The sequence below is a fragment of the Penicillium subrubescens genome (genome assembly GCF_028828155.1).
Source record: "Penicillium subrubescens strain IBT 31985 chromosome Unknown utg000002l_segment0_segment0, whole genome shotgun sequence".
Lineage (NCBI taxonomy): Eukaryota > Fungi > Ascomycota > Eurotiomycetes > Eurotiales > Aspergillaceae > Penicillium > Penicillium subrubescens.
Window position 1 is genome coordinate 4,345,490 of NW_026643152.1, and position 18,002 is coordinate 4,363,491.

The 18,002-nt window shown below is 50.2% G+C and overlaps 3 protein-coding genes across 3 annotated transcripts; 2 read left to right on the top strand and 1 right to left on the bottom strand.

The window, feature by feature from the left end:
* Window positions 1–2,405, top strand: N7473_002956 (uncharacterized protein; the record flags this gene model as incomplete). The annotated part of the gene is made up of 3 exons (XM_057148896.1): window positions 1–656; window positions 738–2,056; window positions 2,082–2,405. Exons 1-3 carry the CDS (start codon window positions 563–565, stop codon window positions 2,403–2,405), a joined length of 1,737 nt encoding a protein of 578 aa, XP_057012550.1. The 5' UTR covers window positions 1–562.
* A 7,476-nt stretch (window positions 2,406–9,881) lies between these two features.
* Window positions 9,882–13,230, top strand: N7473_002957 (uncharacterized protein; the record flags this gene model as incomplete). The annotated part of the gene is made up of 7 exons (XM_057148897.1): window positions 9,882–9,933; window positions 10,277–10,423; window positions 10,733–12,422; window positions 12,478–12,798; window positions 12,866–12,919; window positions 12,976–13,112; window positions 13,166–13,230. 7 exons carry the CDS (start codon window positions 9,882–9,884, stop codon window positions 13,228–13,230), a joined length of 2,466 nt encoding a protein of 821 aa, XP_057012551.1.
* Window positions 13,231–13,643: 413 nt separating this feature from the next.
* Window positions 13,644–16,287, bottom strand: N7473_002958 (uncharacterized protein; the record flags this gene model as incomplete). The annotated part of the gene is made up of 3 exons (XM_057148898.1): window positions 13,644–15,327; window positions 15,386–16,022; window positions 16,080–16,287. 3 exons carry the CDS (start codon window positions 16,285–16,287, stop codon window positions 13,644–13,646), a joined length of 2,529 nt encoding a protein of 842 aa, XP_057012552.1.
* Window positions 16,288–18,002: the final 1,715 nt, after the last annotated feature.

Genomic DNA, 18,002 nt, shown 5'->3' on the forward strand with positions numbered 1-18,002 from the left:
CGTCATTCTTATTATCGTTCCGACTGCCTCTTCCCCATCTCCTTCTCTCTCCTTCCCTCCACTCTCTCCTCACCAACCTCACTCACCACACCCTGCCACCATCTGTTCAGCTACCGGGAACGCGTCAATCCCTCTTTCAACGCGTATCGCAGCCCGGAAATCTCTCGCCTACCCAACACTACCATCTCCGCATCTCTCACCTCGGTGGCGCCCTGACGGAATCTTGACGAATTCTCGGCTCGCCAGGAAATCTCGATTCACCACCCAACTCACCCGTTCTTCGCCTCCACTCGTGTTTTCGCTGGTTTCAGTGCCCCGAACTTTAGATTGCAACACCTGGTGCTCAGAAATTTCGATTGAACCATTTCTCTGCAGCATTGTGCAGGGTCCAGACTCGAAGTTTCCAACACCTCTTGCTTGACCGCAGATCCTTCGTGAACCTTCGACTCCAGCTTCTACGCGCCGTACGACCACTCTCGGGGAAGACGGCGACCCCGGAAACACCACTTTCACGATATCTCACACTTGCAGCCACTCCAACCCTAGTTGTGGCGCCGTCAACATGCCTCTAACAACCCCGGTTTTGTCCGTGGACGCGGACAATATTCACAAGGTGGATACCGCAAACGCTCAGTCGCTTCATGGAATGTGGATGGGTAAGTTGGAATACCTCAGAAATGCCTGTCTGCGGACCAGACCCTCAAGAGTTAAAGACTGACTGGAATTGACTCGCACAGTTTTCTCAAAATGTGCCGACTACATGGACCAGGGCCGACGCCTGGAGAACCTAAGCTGGCGCCTCTGGACCCATGAAACTTTCTGTGTCGAACACGAAAAAGCGAAGAACTCCTCCGCCATGCCGAAGGTGCGCTCCGAGGCGGCTGACGTCCCGGAGCTCTCCGCCAGTATTGAGTCGGCCGCGTCCGACCAAGCCGAGCGGATCGAAGCCCACATCAAGCGTCCTCAATTCTCCGATTACCGACCTGCCGTCGTCCGTGAAGATTCCCTGGCGAGTCTGGGTCGTGGCAAGGAGAAGCACATCACCTCGCTGGACTTGGAGCGCATGGTTCTTAACATCAAGGAGCGGAAGCAGTTGCAGCCACTGACCCCCGTGGTTCAGCCTGCTGCTCCAGTTGTCGACATTACTCCTCGTCCCTCCACTCCCACTCCTGCTCCTCCCCCCGTCTCTACTGCTCGACAGGTTCCAACCTTCCCTCGTCCCACCCCGCAACCCTGTGAATCGACCGAGTCTTGCTCCACCACTGCCCCCGAAGGCAACGATAGCGACTCAGCCAATGCCACGGCATCTGATACTAGCGTCTCCTCCTCTGGAGTTCTCCCCAGTCGCGCTGAGTTGATCAAGTCGCCCAGCATTGTCCGCGGCTTCTCGCCCTCGCACATCTCCTCTTCGTTCCGATCGCACACCAACCTGGCAGCCAACTCGAGTCCCTCTGCTGCAACAGTCCAGCAGCTCAAGCCTTCCCCTCTTAAGAAGAAGGGTGGCGTGTTCACACTGGGTGGATCCTCTGGTGACGACGATGAAAGCTCTTTCGAAGATCGCATGGGCCCCAAGGCTCCGCAGAACAACACAACTGCTGGTGGACTGAAGCCGGCAACGAGCAACCCTAGCCCCTCTAAGAAGGTGGCCTCCTTCAGCGACCACGTCGACACAATCCGACCATCGAAGAGCCCTCTTCGCTCCGACGAGGACGCCATCGAAACTGACGACGAGGTCTCGGAGAGCGCCATTGAGGATGACGAGGATTCGGACTGGGAGGACTCGGTAACGGAAAGTGGCAATGCTAGCGTGGACGAGCGACCGGAGCTTTTCCAGCGAGTCGATTCGCGCCCGAACTTGGTCTCTCGTCGGTCGCTTCTGACTATGATGATGCACCAGCCAGCTCGCATGCAAGGAAACGCTTTCCGGTCCAGTCCAGCACTCCAGCGATCCCGTTTGACATCCCCCAACGGTCCCTCTATTCCAGCTTCTCCCCCAGAGAATGAAGAGGAGAGTCTGACCATGCGCGGTCCCGACGTTCCTCGATCAAAACCAATTGTCATGAAGCCTCCCCCACCCTCAGTCCGCTGCCCATTCACCTCGCACCACCCGTCGCAACATGCTTGCGACCGAGCTGACCGAGTCCCTTCGCCGACATCTTCTCTGGGAGCGCCAGCAGAAGAGCGCGACCGCCAACGCCTTCCTTAAGCGCCGTCACACCGCACACGATGTGAAGAACCTCCAGGAATACCCTGGACACAAGGGACCACACCGGGTAACGGGCGCGGTCGGCTCATCCGCTGCTGGTGACAGCCACGCTCGCGATAAAGACCTTGCAAAGAACGGCTCTTGGACTAACTACACCACTGACTATGGACCATGGGAGTACCACGTCAAGGGCTGGTAATGCAAACATGAAGCTGGAGTCCACTTGGGCTCGAGGACTTGTTTGCCACACTCTTCTTACATTTGATGTCTTGTCCTGCGACATAGCGACTCTTTTTTCACGATTATGATCATGCATTGCATCTAGGCGCATTCTACGGATTTGCTTTCTTCTATTTTTTCACATGTCAACTGTTATGGGGCCAAGGGGGGTCGGTTTCAATTGGGTTCTTGGGGTTCTCGGGGTGTACTCCGGTTACAGCATTCAACTGGGCGTTGTCGTCCCTCCCTGGATTCTTCTTCTCTGGAAACCAACCTTTCCATTCTACTTTACCATTCCATCCTGTCAGATCAGGACCAGGAGGAGGTTATCGTGTGTCCCTTACGAACTTAATTCATGTACAGCTCAAATATCCCACGTCCCGTTATTACATTACCATGATTCCCATCTCTACCTTTTCTCCACGATTCACTTTCGGGCGCTCGAAACGGTTGATAAAACATTTGACTTCTGTTTCTCCTTCATTCTTCCGCAAGACGGTGTTTCCCCTGAGCATCACACTAAGCAGTCTCTCAACCTGCTTTTTTTCATGGCTGGAAAGCTTTCGCACCAAAAATGTTCTACTCAAAAAAACTGCTTCTTCTCCATACATCAGCGCTGTCCTGTATCTCTCTTTCGCAGCCTCTCGAATAGAGACGGATTTAGAAGAGCAATCTCTCCTATGGCTACGACCTAGGAATCTCTCCATTTCATTTCTCATATATTTTGCTTTTACTCTATGATACCAGACTCCACGCGCTTGTTCCTTCTAGCTCCCCCGGTTCTCGATGCTGCCTGCACTTTTGTCCTGGCAAAGCTACGAAACCCAATCATCCCCTACCTTATCCCCGTGTACGCTACATACCCAATGAATACAATTTCCAAGCGCAAGAACAGAACAGAACGCAAGACCTAAAAACCTGGCAATGGAACGCAAACTTCTGACCAACCTTGCTTCCTCATGCATTGCCTCGTATCGGACTCTTGCCTTTTGTAGAGCAGACTTTACTCCGTAAAAAGACCACCTATACAGTTACCTTCAAGCGTCGTGCGTGAAGCCACAACATGCAGACTCTCAGATCATGGCTGGCGCCATGCATTGAATGTGGAATTGGCGGTCTGGACCTACCTACTACCTGGTGGGAGGGTTGAAGAGGGGGGTAGGAGGGACGGGCGCTGGAGCGCTCTGGAGTGCTGCAGAACATTGAGCGTTGCGTTGTGGCTGATGGCCCGGGGGGTATCCTTGTTTCCATCTACTTATGTTCTACTACGGAGGAATGGCTGGTGGAATAAGTATCTTGTGGGATTTTGCGTGGGTGTTGGGCTTGGTGGCGCTGACACGTAAGATGGGCTGGACTTGGAAGTTGAAAGGGACCTTCTAGCCTTCTAGGTCGTCTGGTGTGGTCTAGGTTGTTCTTTGGCGTGATTACGATGCATGGGTTAATTGGGAGGCTCGGTGGCGGCTTTGCTTTGCGTGTGGGAAGGGTAGATAGGGATAGGGCTGGATGTACATGTACAGTACGAACTACGAAGTATGTCAGATCAGGAGGAGACTGGAGTGCACGGTAGTAGAGGTAGTGGAGTATCAACATTGAGCGTGAGATAGCTAGGTATGATTGTGCGATAGTAGTGTAAGATTTTGTTATTGGTACACATACAACAGTAGTACTACTACCTGCCTAGGTGGGCACCGGTTGTTTCATGGGACACCGGGACACTGGGTAATCTCAGATCTAAATAGTGAATGGGTTAGCTTGTCCTGGGCTAAGGACTTCTTAATTTAAGATGGGGGCTACCGCTTAGAAAATAACTATTCAATACTAAAAGCTAGGCACCAACGGAAGGGGAAGGGGAAGGGTCAGGTGGGAGGAAGAAAAGAGCAAGACAAAAGTACCGAGTGGCTAGGGGAAGAAGGATATTATTCTCCGGCGTCACCGAGAAGGGGGCTTTCGCCTCCCAAGCACTAAGTATACGGAGTGGTAGGTACCGAAGAACTTCGGATATAGTTACATGATAGAAGCTACTGCCGAGAGTAATGACCAAAGAACATGGATCATAGCTACTACAACGCCTCGTTACGAATTTCAGAATCTAGACCTCCAGAATCAAGTATTCTGATTCTCCAACCACTCCAAACTTGTTGAGCACTGTTCGCTTCACATGCGGATCCATGACATCTACTTTACATTAGCTCCTGCACTGCCAGTGGTGGTGGTGGTGGCATCGATGTCACTCGACGAGATAAGCGCTCAGATCCTGTGTTGTGCATGACCCAGAATAGACAGCTAGACAGACAGAACGGACAGAGGTACTCCGTACAGCTCAAGCTCTTGCAGCTGTGTTGCTCATACTCTTGCCACAGCATTGACGATCGGAGATGTCGATCGATTGGCGGGGAGGTCTAGACTCGGGATGAGTGTTGGTAGAGTAGGTGTGCAAAGTTGCCATGTTAGGGTAGGTTAAGTAGTTAGCTATGGATAGCACTGTGCTAGGATCCAGGGTCAGGGGTGATTGGAAGTTCATTCCCGGGTGTAATGTAGCCTCATCGTGATCAGTATGATGCAGGAGCCTTTCATCATACATATCAAGTCATGATCACGAGGGGGATCATTTTTCGGGTTCTTCTGGAAAGTGGCTGTCAGGTACGGTGTTCACATGTTTAATTAGCTCCTGTCAATTTGTAGCAGTAGCTTGTCTATCTATGATGAAGAAGCACGGGTTGATACTCTTTCATCACTTCGTTATTTTGATGTCATGTCAACCTCGGTCAGGTGGATCAACACATGACCGAACACATGACTTTAGATATTCTCGGTTCCTTCAGTCCGCAAACTATCGTTTTGCCGTGTCCTATGGTATGGCAATATTGAGAACCGTAGATCAATTTGAGTAGTATCATTCCGTAAATTTGACCGTTTTCGTGTAATGTCACAAATGTCAAACTCATGCCTCTACGGTTATACCCCAAATCGTCCTCCCCGGGCGCCTATCCCTTCCCAATGACGTAGCCATAACCTCCGAAGCTTACCTTTCTAGGAACCACTTCGAGTCTTCGACTCATCCTGGACAGGCCTAGTAAATCATTAGTTAGACGAGTGCATACTGTACATAAAATATGTAATTTTTTCTTCACGTCTACCGTCACTAAGCGGCTAAGACCTACAGTAGTAGTAAGTTCAATAATACAGGAACAAATGAAAGTACCTCAAACGCACAAGAAAAAGTTCGGTCTCAAAAAGTGGACCACCAAAGCTCCAAAAAGTACGATTCACAGATTTTTAATGCTTCATTCCCCACACTTCCGTTCCTAAAACGCCCGACGCTGGATCTCATTTCTCCTCTTCTTCGAGCCTCCTGTTCTCCAGTGGATGTACAATTGTGCGGTTTTCCGAAGGCCCCCGAATTTCGTGGGGCGTGACTTGCAAAAAATTTGTGTACCAGGGCACTTGTGGAGGGTAGACTGTGGATGGTACCTGCGCCGCAAAATTCGATGGTCACGTTAACGGTATACATTCATTGATTATCCGTTGCTCTGGGACGTAGGCAGGGGTGTCTGTGAGCTTATATGTACTCGTACATAAAGCGATATTACAGTAGTAAGTAAAAGAGGAATCGCGGCGGGACCGGTGCAGGACTTGCACCGCCTCCTTCTAGATTAAGTATACAAACGAAGTAGACCATTGCTTCATGTCAAATTGTCCAGCCACCTCCAGACTTCCCAAGCACCGCCTAATCCATATTCAATGTAGTCACGTTACTTAAAAAGGATCCGCAAGCCATGTATGTAATACCCACAAGAGTCAAGACCCATTGTTACAAGCTGCGATCTCAGCTCTCCTGGTCTCCCACCATGTGGATATTCAGTGGAGTCAACCGCACACCTGAGGACCTATGATGAGTCGACCAGCCTCCCAGGCTCGACTCACCGGTACAGAAATGTTTTACAGTGACATGTTTTTAACCTCGTTGAGGGCTACTTTCCCTCCATACGCCGGATGTCCGCCGTAGTTACCCCTTCTGGTGGCTGTCAAGACAATTGAAGTGGTTCCGATGCCCACTGTTCTGGATAGTGATGCCCCCACGAATGGGAGGAGTCAAACGGCGAGGCGATTAGGGCAAATGACAGTGCGTCGGAAAGTGGACATGCTCGTTTTGTGTAGTTGACGCTCTGACAGTGGTCGAGTTGCTGATTGGTGAGGGTGGGATTGGATACTTCGTAGGGATTGTTTTCGGCAAGCCGACTCTGTATGTGAGGCCGATGTTGAATCTCAGTCTGAATGTCAGAAAGGTGGGAGCAAGGCATTGCGACGCATACGTATGTGCCAGACGCGCCACTCTCTGTGGAACTAGATTCTTGAATCTATTTTGATCTGATTATTTGCCTCCTTATCTGGTATATTTTCAACTGGAGAACTCGATGAGGTTTACTCCGCAGGTGGTTACTGGATCGTTTGATAGATATGGACATGCAATGAGACTTGTCGCCAGTCAAGTTCTGTGTTCTGGAACTCCTCCACCGGTGAGTTGATCGACTTCGCAGCGATCAGTGCGGGTTTCCTGTTGGGTCGATTGAGCTCTAGAACTGATCAGAGGTTAAACCGGTTTGTGGTGGCCCTTGATAACAGCATTGAAATCTCTTCAAGGGAATCTCGAAAACTCTACTCCGTACGTGTACTGTACTCTCTTGTCTCGACTTCTAATTTCAGTTACAATTATTTATAGGCTCGGATTTGCCTCCATAGCATATCCTGTGGCCAGCCGAGCTATTGTCCCCCACCGGAACAATTCAACTGCATATTCTAGGCTACAATACCTTGCATATAGGGAACATGGAACATGTCAAGCCTTGCACCGATCCCGAACCGGCTCGGTGGGATGCCGAGAATTTGGGCACCAGGATTGGCTGCCCAAGGCTAATGTAAATTCCCAGAAGAGTCGTGGGGGTGACTAAACAGTGGACACTGAAGAGAAGCACCGCGTATGATCAAACTGTGTGCCCCCAAAATTCAAAATCCCACGCGAAATCCGTGACTCCGCGTCGAGATTTACAAGGCTTCTGGTTGGTCGTATCATATTTCTCCTCGTGGGCCCTCACGTGCATCCGCATCGGGGAGCGCTGTCCTCCGGCGAATCACCGCCACTTAAGCCCACCACACGCCGTGCGGGGGAAGAGTGATTCTTACATTAGACCAACTCCACGACTCCCCCGCTGATGGGAAAGAAGTAGGTTACAGTATACAAGTTGGCATTTCGACTCAGGGCAGAATGATATGCCGGCAAAAGTACCGACTGCATTTGAGTTGTGCCCTGAGTGATGCTCCCCGTGGTCGGCGGATTGACAATCCCATGGTCTTTGCGGCGGCCTTCTGGAAGGGTTCTGGAAGGACGATTTGGTTGGATGCTTTGGAACTGCAGATGCACGCTAATCTTAACTGGGATTAGCATGGAAATACGCAATTACCTGACTATCCCGATTGGGCTGTGTTACATACCGCTAGCGGAATTTTGGTATTACGCGGTGGAGTCAATGATACACGCTGACACACTCGCTTCCAGAGGGAGATTTAGTACTGTTTAATACGATGTCATAATTCCCCTTGTGTATTATGAGCTATGGCGAGTAGTGCAAAAGAAGCAATAAGAAACTACTGTATGTGCACAATTATCATTATCAAATTTGACGCTTTATCCGCCCGATAATTAAAGAAACAGTCTGAGATACTGTAGTTATGTATGTATCAGCAATGCAGTGGAAAAGTATCGCATACCTTACCACCCCCCTTCTCCCTTCCCTTGCAACCGTTTCCGACATGGCCGCGAGCAGGGCCGAGCTTTCCCCAGTCCTGGGAATTCCGACCGCTGCAGCTAGCAGAGTCTATCAAAGCCACAGACAGGGTATGGACCGGGGTCGGAGAGGCTGCGTGACCGATTCGATTTGCTCTCATTGTATCGCCCGAATATCCGCTCCTTCCATCCATCATCCATGTTCGGTCAGTCTTTGTTGGGGACGAGTTTGAGGGGGGTTGATAAACCTTAAGCGCAATGTCTTTGTCCACTCGGAAGGATATCGGCGTGAAATCGGGATCGAATGGACAGTCTATTATTGATTACCAAGCGCAATGTTTCTCCTCTCTTGGCTACTTTCCTAAATAGGTAGTTTGGTTGCAGTCATCGATAGAGTACATAGTTAGTACATAGATCTGTTCTTTGTCTGGGAATCAAGTACTTTTGCCTACGATGATATGCTTCCCCTCGGAGTTCCCAGAGCAGTATACCGGGATACTTGGCAACGCTCCCCCTGCATGAACATCGTATGCCTGCGCGCATTTATCGCCTTCCTTAATATTGGACCCTATTATGTGGCGGCGATTGTCTCCGTCTATAACATCCATATGAGCCCAAGTTCGCCACCCTGTGGTGGTGTTGCATAGCGGGGTTAATGGTATACATCTCCAGCTACAGCATACGGGACCCCTCACCTCCAGCTTCTTCACGAATCCTTTGAATCAGCCAGCGGGGCAGATGAGGAGATATTTCTTGCTGTTGAAATATTGGTGTGGTTTTATGAAGATCGTTGGGTGATATGGTGTATTTCTGAAGAGTCGGTCTGTATGGTTGCTATCGGCTCGTATTGCCCTGAAGCTCCTGTGGGAGGGGGATTGAATGTGCTGAATAAGTGGCAATAGAGATAGAGATGCATATATGCAATACTAGATGGAAGAATGATAAAGCTTTGTTATGCTTGTGTAGTTATAGTACAGACAAAGGTAGTTTGTACCTAAATGGATACATGGCTCACTACTCCGTACAAACGGGCATTAGAATAATGCACATCAGTCAGATTAGATGTGCATTTGGTAAATACCCAGCATAATTTTCTTTAGATAGATTTGATTATATCTGTCTAACTATTCAATCTGATCCACTGTGAGTCACTGAATACTACTAACTACTATAGACGAGTCATTCTGAGTGAACTGCGGTTGACAGTCAAGAATAGCAAAAAGCGTGACTCAGATTGAATCACGGCCCACTCTCCAACCCCGCGGTGAGATCACTGACAGTCTGAAGGCTTGGCACCGCCCGACCATTCACCTCGATTTTTATTTGCTATTGGGAACTATAACTACAAGGACTATCACAGCGGACGGCAAACTATACCAGGTGATACTCCAGTTCTGCTCAAATAGTCCTGGTTTTACAATTGCTTCTTCCTTACATTCTCTCCTTCCCTCCTCGCCGGACTCGGTACTTATTCCCCCTCCATAATTCCCTGTGTGCATCGCGGCTTACCCAACTTCGCACCGCAGATCTGGTCCTGTCGATCCCCGGGCAGGTCACCCGATCTCTGCGTTGGCAACTCAAACGTCACTTCGACAAGTCGCACTCCAGTCTAATTTGGTCAACCTCCAGAACTGGCCCCGATCCGTTCCTACTGTACTCCTAGTCTCCCACGCCATGGAGAACGGGTCAACTGACAGCCCAGCGGGTCCAGAGCCCCAAGTGCAGCGTGAGTGACAGCCCTATCTCCATCCGCCCCGGCCACACATGGCGCCGGTCATGGTAGCGCCCCCAAAAGTCAACGCAGGTCTCGCCCTGCCCCAGTCATGCTTGGAGGCTGTCGGCCTAATCCATTCGCAAAAGGGCGAGAGCATGTATGCCCATATACACTTCCACAAACCAGACATCAACCCTGCAGGTGGCTGAGTCCTCATGCCTTCATGCCCACTCAGGCCCCTCTGATCACCCGCATCTTGCCGGGGCCCCTTCATACTCATTATCTGATGCCTCGGGGCGGACCCAACGGCCCGCAACCTTTTTGATCACACGCTCACTGCAAGAACCTGGCACAGGCACAGAAATCCAGCCGCCCGCCGCCCTTGATGAGTTGGCAGGCCCGGCGCGAACGCGTGGCGCTGTATCCTCGCAGGAGGCGAGTGCGCCGCACCAATCAGCCGCTAAGAAAAGGGCCAAATGTCGTTATTTTGCGACCAAGAAGGGTACGTAGCTGTTGAGAATTTACGCAGTTTCAAGTTGGACCGATGTACATCTTTCTAGCTGCTGGATTGATATGTGAGATACATACGTACGCGTCTTTCGGGCACAGACCCTCTTCAGGAAAGCATGTGCCGTCTGAAAATGGCTATCTCGTGTTCACCTATGAGGCGGGAGAGGGTTGATAGCCCATGATAAGGAAGAATGGGCTTGTGCGATAGCGCGTGTGCTTTTGTGTATGGACTTTTGACCTCGGTCTTTCGTCTATACCATATGTCATGATTATGCAACTGAATACTAACGTGTCGCTCTAGGTTGCCGTGCCGGCTCGGAATGTCCATTCATTCATGATGCCGCTACGATCGAGCAGAGGAAGGCCACACCCAGCCAGTCATCTGGACCACAATCGTCGACTGCAAATGCCCAGAGTCCAGGCTCCGGCATAGCTAGTGCGGTTGAGGACTTGAATATCAGTGAGACCGAGTCCAAGCAAGCTGTGACAACGCCTCAAGTGGCCCAGACTCCCAGACCGGTCTCAAAGGTAGAGAAGAATGACCCGAGGGAATTCCAACTCAATCAGTTGAGGCGACGTTTCCGTCCACAAGAGCAGAGTGATGAGAATGGTTCGACTCTCTCGTTCGGGCTGGCTCCTTCGGACCCCGATTTCCCTTTCGAATTGGACGCCTTGCAATGCGTTCTTCATGTGCCAAATACATATCCTGGCAAGGGACGGCCGAAACTTACCGTGACCAATCCTGAAATGGAGGCTGCTTTCCAGGCCAATGTGTCTAGGGGATTTGATGATATCGTTGACTTTGCAATTCGGACTAACGCCAGAGGAACTTTGCTCAATTGGGTGAATACCCTCGATAGACAGCTTGAACGGCTTTTGACTACTCTGGAAAGAGGACCAAAGCTTACCTTTGTGGCTAATGTTGGGAGCGGTGCTGTGAGTCCAGCGCCTACACAGAGGACAAGCTCAGTTGCCCCTGTGCAGCCTCGCCCGACTCCTACTACATCGGCTACTACCACATCGATTGTAGCAACAAAACCGACTATCGTTGCTCCAAGCTACACCTACGAACAAAAGGCCCAGGCTGAAAAACGCAGGGCAATGGAGACGAAACAGCTTGAAGGCCGACTTGGAAGACTTCCGCTATTCCAGAAACGTTCGGAAACGTCTTTCAATATCCCAATACAACCCACCAAGCAGGACCGTCTGCCGAGGTCTCTTCAAGCCGTGAAAACGGTGAAACTTATCGTACCATCACTCTACCCTCTGGAGCACAGCTCCATCGAGATGCAGGGTGTGAACAGCCCGGAAGCCAGATCCGTAGAAGCCGGATTTGCGCAATGGTTCGATACAAACTCCCAGATGAATCTGGTATCACAAATCAACTACCTGGCTAGCAACATGCACAATTTTGCCAAGACACCTCTGCCTGAGGTTGCAGAGCAAGCCCAGCACGAACACCTCCAGGTAGAGGAGGATACTTCAGCGCCCCAATCTGAAGCTGGTGTTCCTCTCGAAAGTAGTGGAGACAGACCTCATTTGCATGTCATCCCTCGTCCACCCGAATGGTCTGTCCCAGAGCATCAGAGCGGCAGCGACATAACAGACGAATCTAGCTACGAGGAAGACTCTGAAGAGTACGATGAGAACGACCTAGATTCTGAAGAAGGCGGTGCTCCTGTCCCCGTGGTTCTGGATACTCCAGGCCGAGGCGTTGCACTCTCATTCCCCTTCCTGGAGCTCTATGGCATCGAACTGCTGGAGATAAGCCACCTCGCCATCACTATCAAATGTGAGCGCTGCAAGGAATCGATGGATATCAAGAATGTCCCTCAGCTCGCGGATCCCAAGGACATGCCGAAAATCGAGTCGTGCAAGAAATGTGCCAACTCGATGAGCATCGGGTTCCGGAAACAATTGATGCATTCGCACGCGAACCGCGCAGGGTATCTTGACCTAGATGGCTGCACAGTCCTCGATCTTCTCCCAAGGTATGTCTTGTCACTAGTGCTCTAAAATTTCCTCTCTGACTAACTCGTGTTCCAGCAACTTCATCCCAACATGCTCCGAATGCTCAACCGCCTACCACGCCCCAGGCGTATCAGCCGTCCGCGGCGAAAGTGCAATGGCAATTTGCCGGCACTGCCACCGGAAGATGGTTTTCAAGATGCCCGAGGTTAAGTTCCTGGTCGTTGGTAGTGCGGCGATGTCCTCCCGCTCCGCGCTGCCATTGAAAAAGAGGCCAAAGGAAGTCCTCGGTATTGTTGCTGGGCAGGAACTTCCTCGACGCGGTCGGTGCCAACACTACGGGAAGAGTTATCGTTGGTTTAGGTTTAGTTGTTGTGCGAAGGTGTTTCCTTGTGATAAGTATGGCATCCCGTGACGAGCTTATGGTGGAATTTCGGATAACTTATGCTGAGTTTTCTGTTTTTAGATGTCACGATGCGGAAACGGATCATCCTAATGAACACGCCAACCGTATGATCTGGTAAGTTCACCCCAGAACCAAAAGACTCGCAAAATGCGATATGCTAATATAATCAGTGGCTTCTGCTCTCGCGAGCAAATCTACAGACCAGAGAGTTGCGGGGTTTGCAGAGCTACGCTTATCGGTAAGGCTGGTAGTGGATTCTGGGAAGGTGGTAAGGGAACGAGGAATCGGGCTCTTATGAGCCGGAAAGGTATGCAGTACTATCTCTCTAGACTGCGTCATGCTGGTGCTAACGGATGGTAGATCCTCGAAAGTATAAGCGGCGTGGGAGGACTGTGCCTGGTGGGTCTAGCTCGAAGAAGAAGTAGGGCTTTGAAGGTGTTTCTAGGGTGATTGGTGTATAGATTATTGCATTGCGCCAGCATCTAGCATCTCACACTGCACTCTCGTTGTCGTGGACATGAAAAAATAGTAAAATATGTGCACCTTCAAGATTCAATGCAGCAATATCGGGAATTACCCGAAGATTTGAATCTTGGGACTGTGAATACTTGGTCTAGAAGAGCCGGGCTATTCTGTTATCTCAATCTTATGTCATGATCTTTTGGGAGTATTACCTACTGCCGGGAAAACCTAGGGAGTCAGTCACCTCCATTTTGTAGCAACTATGGGCTGAGCTCCAGCTGGTTTAGATTTACACTCTCCATCTGACACATTGATCATGATTATTATAACTAACTCTGCGGGTATCTTGCTATCTGTTTATTTACGCGAAGTACATCTATGACGGAAGATTCCAAATAAAATCCAGCCCACCACCCTCATACATCGGGAACTGAGCATTATTACTCATTCCAAAAGGCGCCATTGAAGGATCAAATGGTAACGAGAGCCAGTCATCCGCCATATCATTCAAGGAAGGTATGTAGCCCAGATCGGAAGTCAAGTCCTGGGACACGGGGGTGTTGATTGTATTGGATCGATCGCCATTTTCTGGCCAGGGTGGAGGACCCATTGAGGATCGGCGGGTAGCGCCTCGGCTGTTGTTAATCGTGGCCGTGTTGTTGGTGTTGGTTTTCATGGTCTTGGAGGATGCTAGGAGGTTTCGGCGCAGGCGGGAGACGTGCATGTCTAAGAGTGTTGCGTAGCGAGTGCTCAGGTGGACATCGTCAAGTGCGTTTGATTTGAGAGCACTGATGCTTCTCTCGAGGACTTCGAGTGATTCTCTGAGTGTGGCTTGTCGGGTTCCCAGGCTGAGTGCTTTCATTAGGAAGATTGAGGCACTGGTGATGCGGAGGACGATGCGGACGGGCGAGAATCGTAGCGCGCCTACCTCTGCGAGGTGCGTGACTTTCTGGAGGATCTGGCAACAGCCGTCGATGACCTCTTGGATGTATTCGTAGTCTGTGGGGTCGATAGTCATCGGCCGGACGTCATCGAGGTTGTTGAGATCAGCGTCTGCGACTGCACGCTCAACAACGGCTTGCATTCCGACAGAGTGGGTGTATACTCGGACAAAATGGTACTCGATGAAGAGATCGTTATAGAATGCAGTGTCGAGAGTATCTGGTTGAAGATACTTGTCCTTCCACTGGTTGAGCAGAGGCCGGAAATGCTCAAGCAGTCCGACGTAGCGACCGCTATGCAATTGTTGACGAGCGAACTTGGCTGATGGGAAGAACATGTCCGTGACAGACTGCGCTAGCTTGGTGAGCTCAATCCAAGAATCCATAAATATCAACCATGTGCTTCCAGGCTGACTGAGGCCACGGGGTTTGCGCCCGCCGAGGACTGCGTGGTTGAGGGATTGTGGGATTGGGGACATGCAACCAATCCGCCAAGCGAGCTGGTTGATGTAGACGTAAAGAAGTCGTTGCACTCGCTGTCGCCGCAGTTTAATCTGTTCTCTCCATTGTTGATCATCGCCAGGGGCATCGATTTCTTCCGTCTCGAAGATGCCTAATTCATGGGCTAGAGAGAGGGCGCATCCCAGCAGCATCCAAGACATTTGATCTGACCTTCTTGATGGCTCAATCATGTCCTCAATCCACCGATTTGCCGATGTGTCTTTAGACTCGGAATGCTCAGAAGGTTTGGGGTCCATGGAGATCAGATCATCATCCCAGCCATCCGTTTCAGGAGGAAAGTGTAGAGAGCGAGGATGCCATTCAGCCATGAGCAAGAGGGCCTCCACTGTCCCGAGACTCCTAATCTTAGACTTCGTAGACTTTTCTTGCCCGAAAATGAGCCGCATTGTCAATTGTTGGCAGTGTTGCCAGAGTCGATGATGAATGAAGAAGTTTCTCGATTCGCCACCTGCGCCTGGAAGAACATGATAACGAGAAGAAATCATAAGGATGGTGGAACATAATACGGGTTCTCGACTGATCAGCGTAAAATGGTTCTGGTGGTTGGCATAAAAGTCTGTCAGGATGGGTGACAAGCAGGACATGTTTTTGTAGAACCTATCCTCCGTTAGCTAGAGGGCTCTATCTGTGCAGAACATTCGACGACATGACTTACAGGTCAATGAAGGTAACCGCCTCCCTGGCAGTAAACCACCCCATCTTGACGAAACGGCATGCCTCCCAGATCTGTAATGTTTCGGATGCCACATCTGACATTTCGACGCGATACTTTACCCGTGAAGCAGTCTCAAAGGCACCCGGACTCTCAAAGTTCTTCGGTGTCGCCCGCTGATGGCCATTGGAGCCACCTGATTTGGATGCACCTCCACGGGGAGGGCTCTCGTCGCTTGGTGCATTGTCCTCCTGCCCGGCAGTTGCCGCTTCAAACAAAATATTCAAAGCATCATTACCACTCGCGACAACTGTTCGCATCATTGAGTTCGCCAGCGTGGAGCTAGACCGGTGCCGATTCTCTTGATATGCATGAGCCGGGGATGTTTGTGCATGCAGACTGCCATCTGAAATCGGCTGGGGACTTATGCCGATCTGTGAACTATGATCATTGTGTGGGGATGGATTAGGACGGGCAAAGCCCCATCCTTGTTGAAACGGACTCGTCGAGTCCTGTGCGTATCGTACAGGCTGATGGCCTTGCGCATATTGTCTTTTAGCATCATCGGGGGAGACAACAGCACCTTGATACTGTTCCTCACCCGGCGATATATCGGTCTCATTGTCCTCGAGGGATCGTCCTAGCCCAAGCGGATTAGAAATCAGAGACAGCGGATTCGATGCAACGATCGACCTACCGCGCTTGCGGGACCTCTCCCAGGCCCGTTTCTCGGGGAAAACACACTCTCTCATCTCTCTACGACATCGTGCGCATGGTGGGCCGATCGGTAAGCCGTCCGGTCCCGTTCCCAGATCGCACTTTGCCTTGCGTTGCCGGCAAGGGATGCATGCCTTGTAAGTGCGCTGATACGGCCGGTCGGGACGGGATGGCCTGGCCCCGTCCATCGTCAACCACTTGCCTGAAGCGCGACAAGAAGTCTCGCCCGGATGAATCAGGCGATCGCGACTAGCAGTGGCTATTTTCCTGTGGGTATTTGCATGGAGGAGTGGATTGTGGATGTTTTGGAGTGAATAATTTGGGAGGGAGCGGGCGAGGGATGAATTGCCGCTGATAACCGGGCCAGGCTGACGCGACGGGCCGAGGACGCATCCAGTTATCGTGGACGGGGTATGCCGAATTGAGACAAACTCATGTAAATACTACTTATGGATATCCCGCATGAACAGGATGGGGAATGGTATTCAGAAGTGCCGGATAATTCGTCATTAATCTTATAGCTATTTGGATTGAACCGAGTTCGTGGGAGCTTGTGTCGCATCAGCAAACCGTTCATCGCACGGAAGTATATATAAACGGACAGTGATGCATTATCAGAAATCCACGAAAACGTTTTGTTTTCGAAAAATAAGCTAGCTGGAAATCAGTGACTGTAGTCGAGCTTTGAATTGAATACCCAGAATTTCCGATAAGTGTCAATTCATTCATAGCCTTTTAACACATAGGTAAGACTAAGACAAGGGCTCGGACGATGCCAGCGAGGGTACAATCCTCGTGAATTGCGGCTCTCTTCTCCACGAGAATATGTTCGAGGCTAATATGGAGACTTGTTGAGCCTGTTAAGCCCATATTTTTTGTAGATCCGATACAAATTGCTGACGTACGCCAATTTAGTCTAATGTAATGGCGTTGCAAATACGCTGTGAGTGACCTCGAATCTTCCAGGCAATTTTGACATGGTGAATCCATTAGGAATCAATGAAAGAGCAGGTTTTGTGTATCAATTACGAAATAGAAGTAAGTAAGTATTGATCTGAAAGTCAATTAACTGTAATATTGCCTGCATAATAATACTAATCCCTGATCCAAAGAGGTGGTCATAAGCGGGTTTATCAAATGGTTCGGGGTTGCCCTAGTTATAGAATGCTGGCAGGGACCAGACGGGATTAGACATTGATTACACCGGACGTAGACAGGTAACAATTGAAGAAATTCAACATATATGCTCGAAATACCTTCAGACCTATGTCAAAAGTGGATAAAAGTGCCCATTACCATCGTTTGAATTGATGATGACTAGGTATTCATATCGACAGCCCCGTCAACAAACAACAAGTTATTACGGTACACATTCCCTCTAAGGTATTTGCATCAGGCATAATCACGTCAGCGCACTCCGCTAGATACCCGGTGTTTGGTTGTTGCTCTGTGGACCGTGTACGATATTGGGTGCTCACAGCTGCTTCATCAGGTAATTCGAAGGTGAGCTTTTAACGATGGTAGTAATAGGCATTTGGTTTCTAATAGCCTGGGATAAAGCAAGTGTCCCTTTTGAGGCCGACTTCAAGCCATGCATGCCAGCTACCTTAGGGGTTTACCTTACTGCTTAACCTTACTAAAGCACAAATCCAGATCGTCCTGAACACGATAAGCGCCGACGACCAACGCAATAACAGTAAAATGAGAGGTTACCCCTGTCCCAAGAGCGAAAAAATTCCATTATTTTTACCTAACAGCATATTAAACCTAGGCCTGGTCGCGCTTGGATGCAGATTGAGGTAGTATGCTTAGATCTATGTGCTTGGATTCTGGGTATGTTAGCTGTGACAATGTAGATCTTTCCCATTTCTTGGCTCAACTGCATTTCATTGCATTAAGAGAA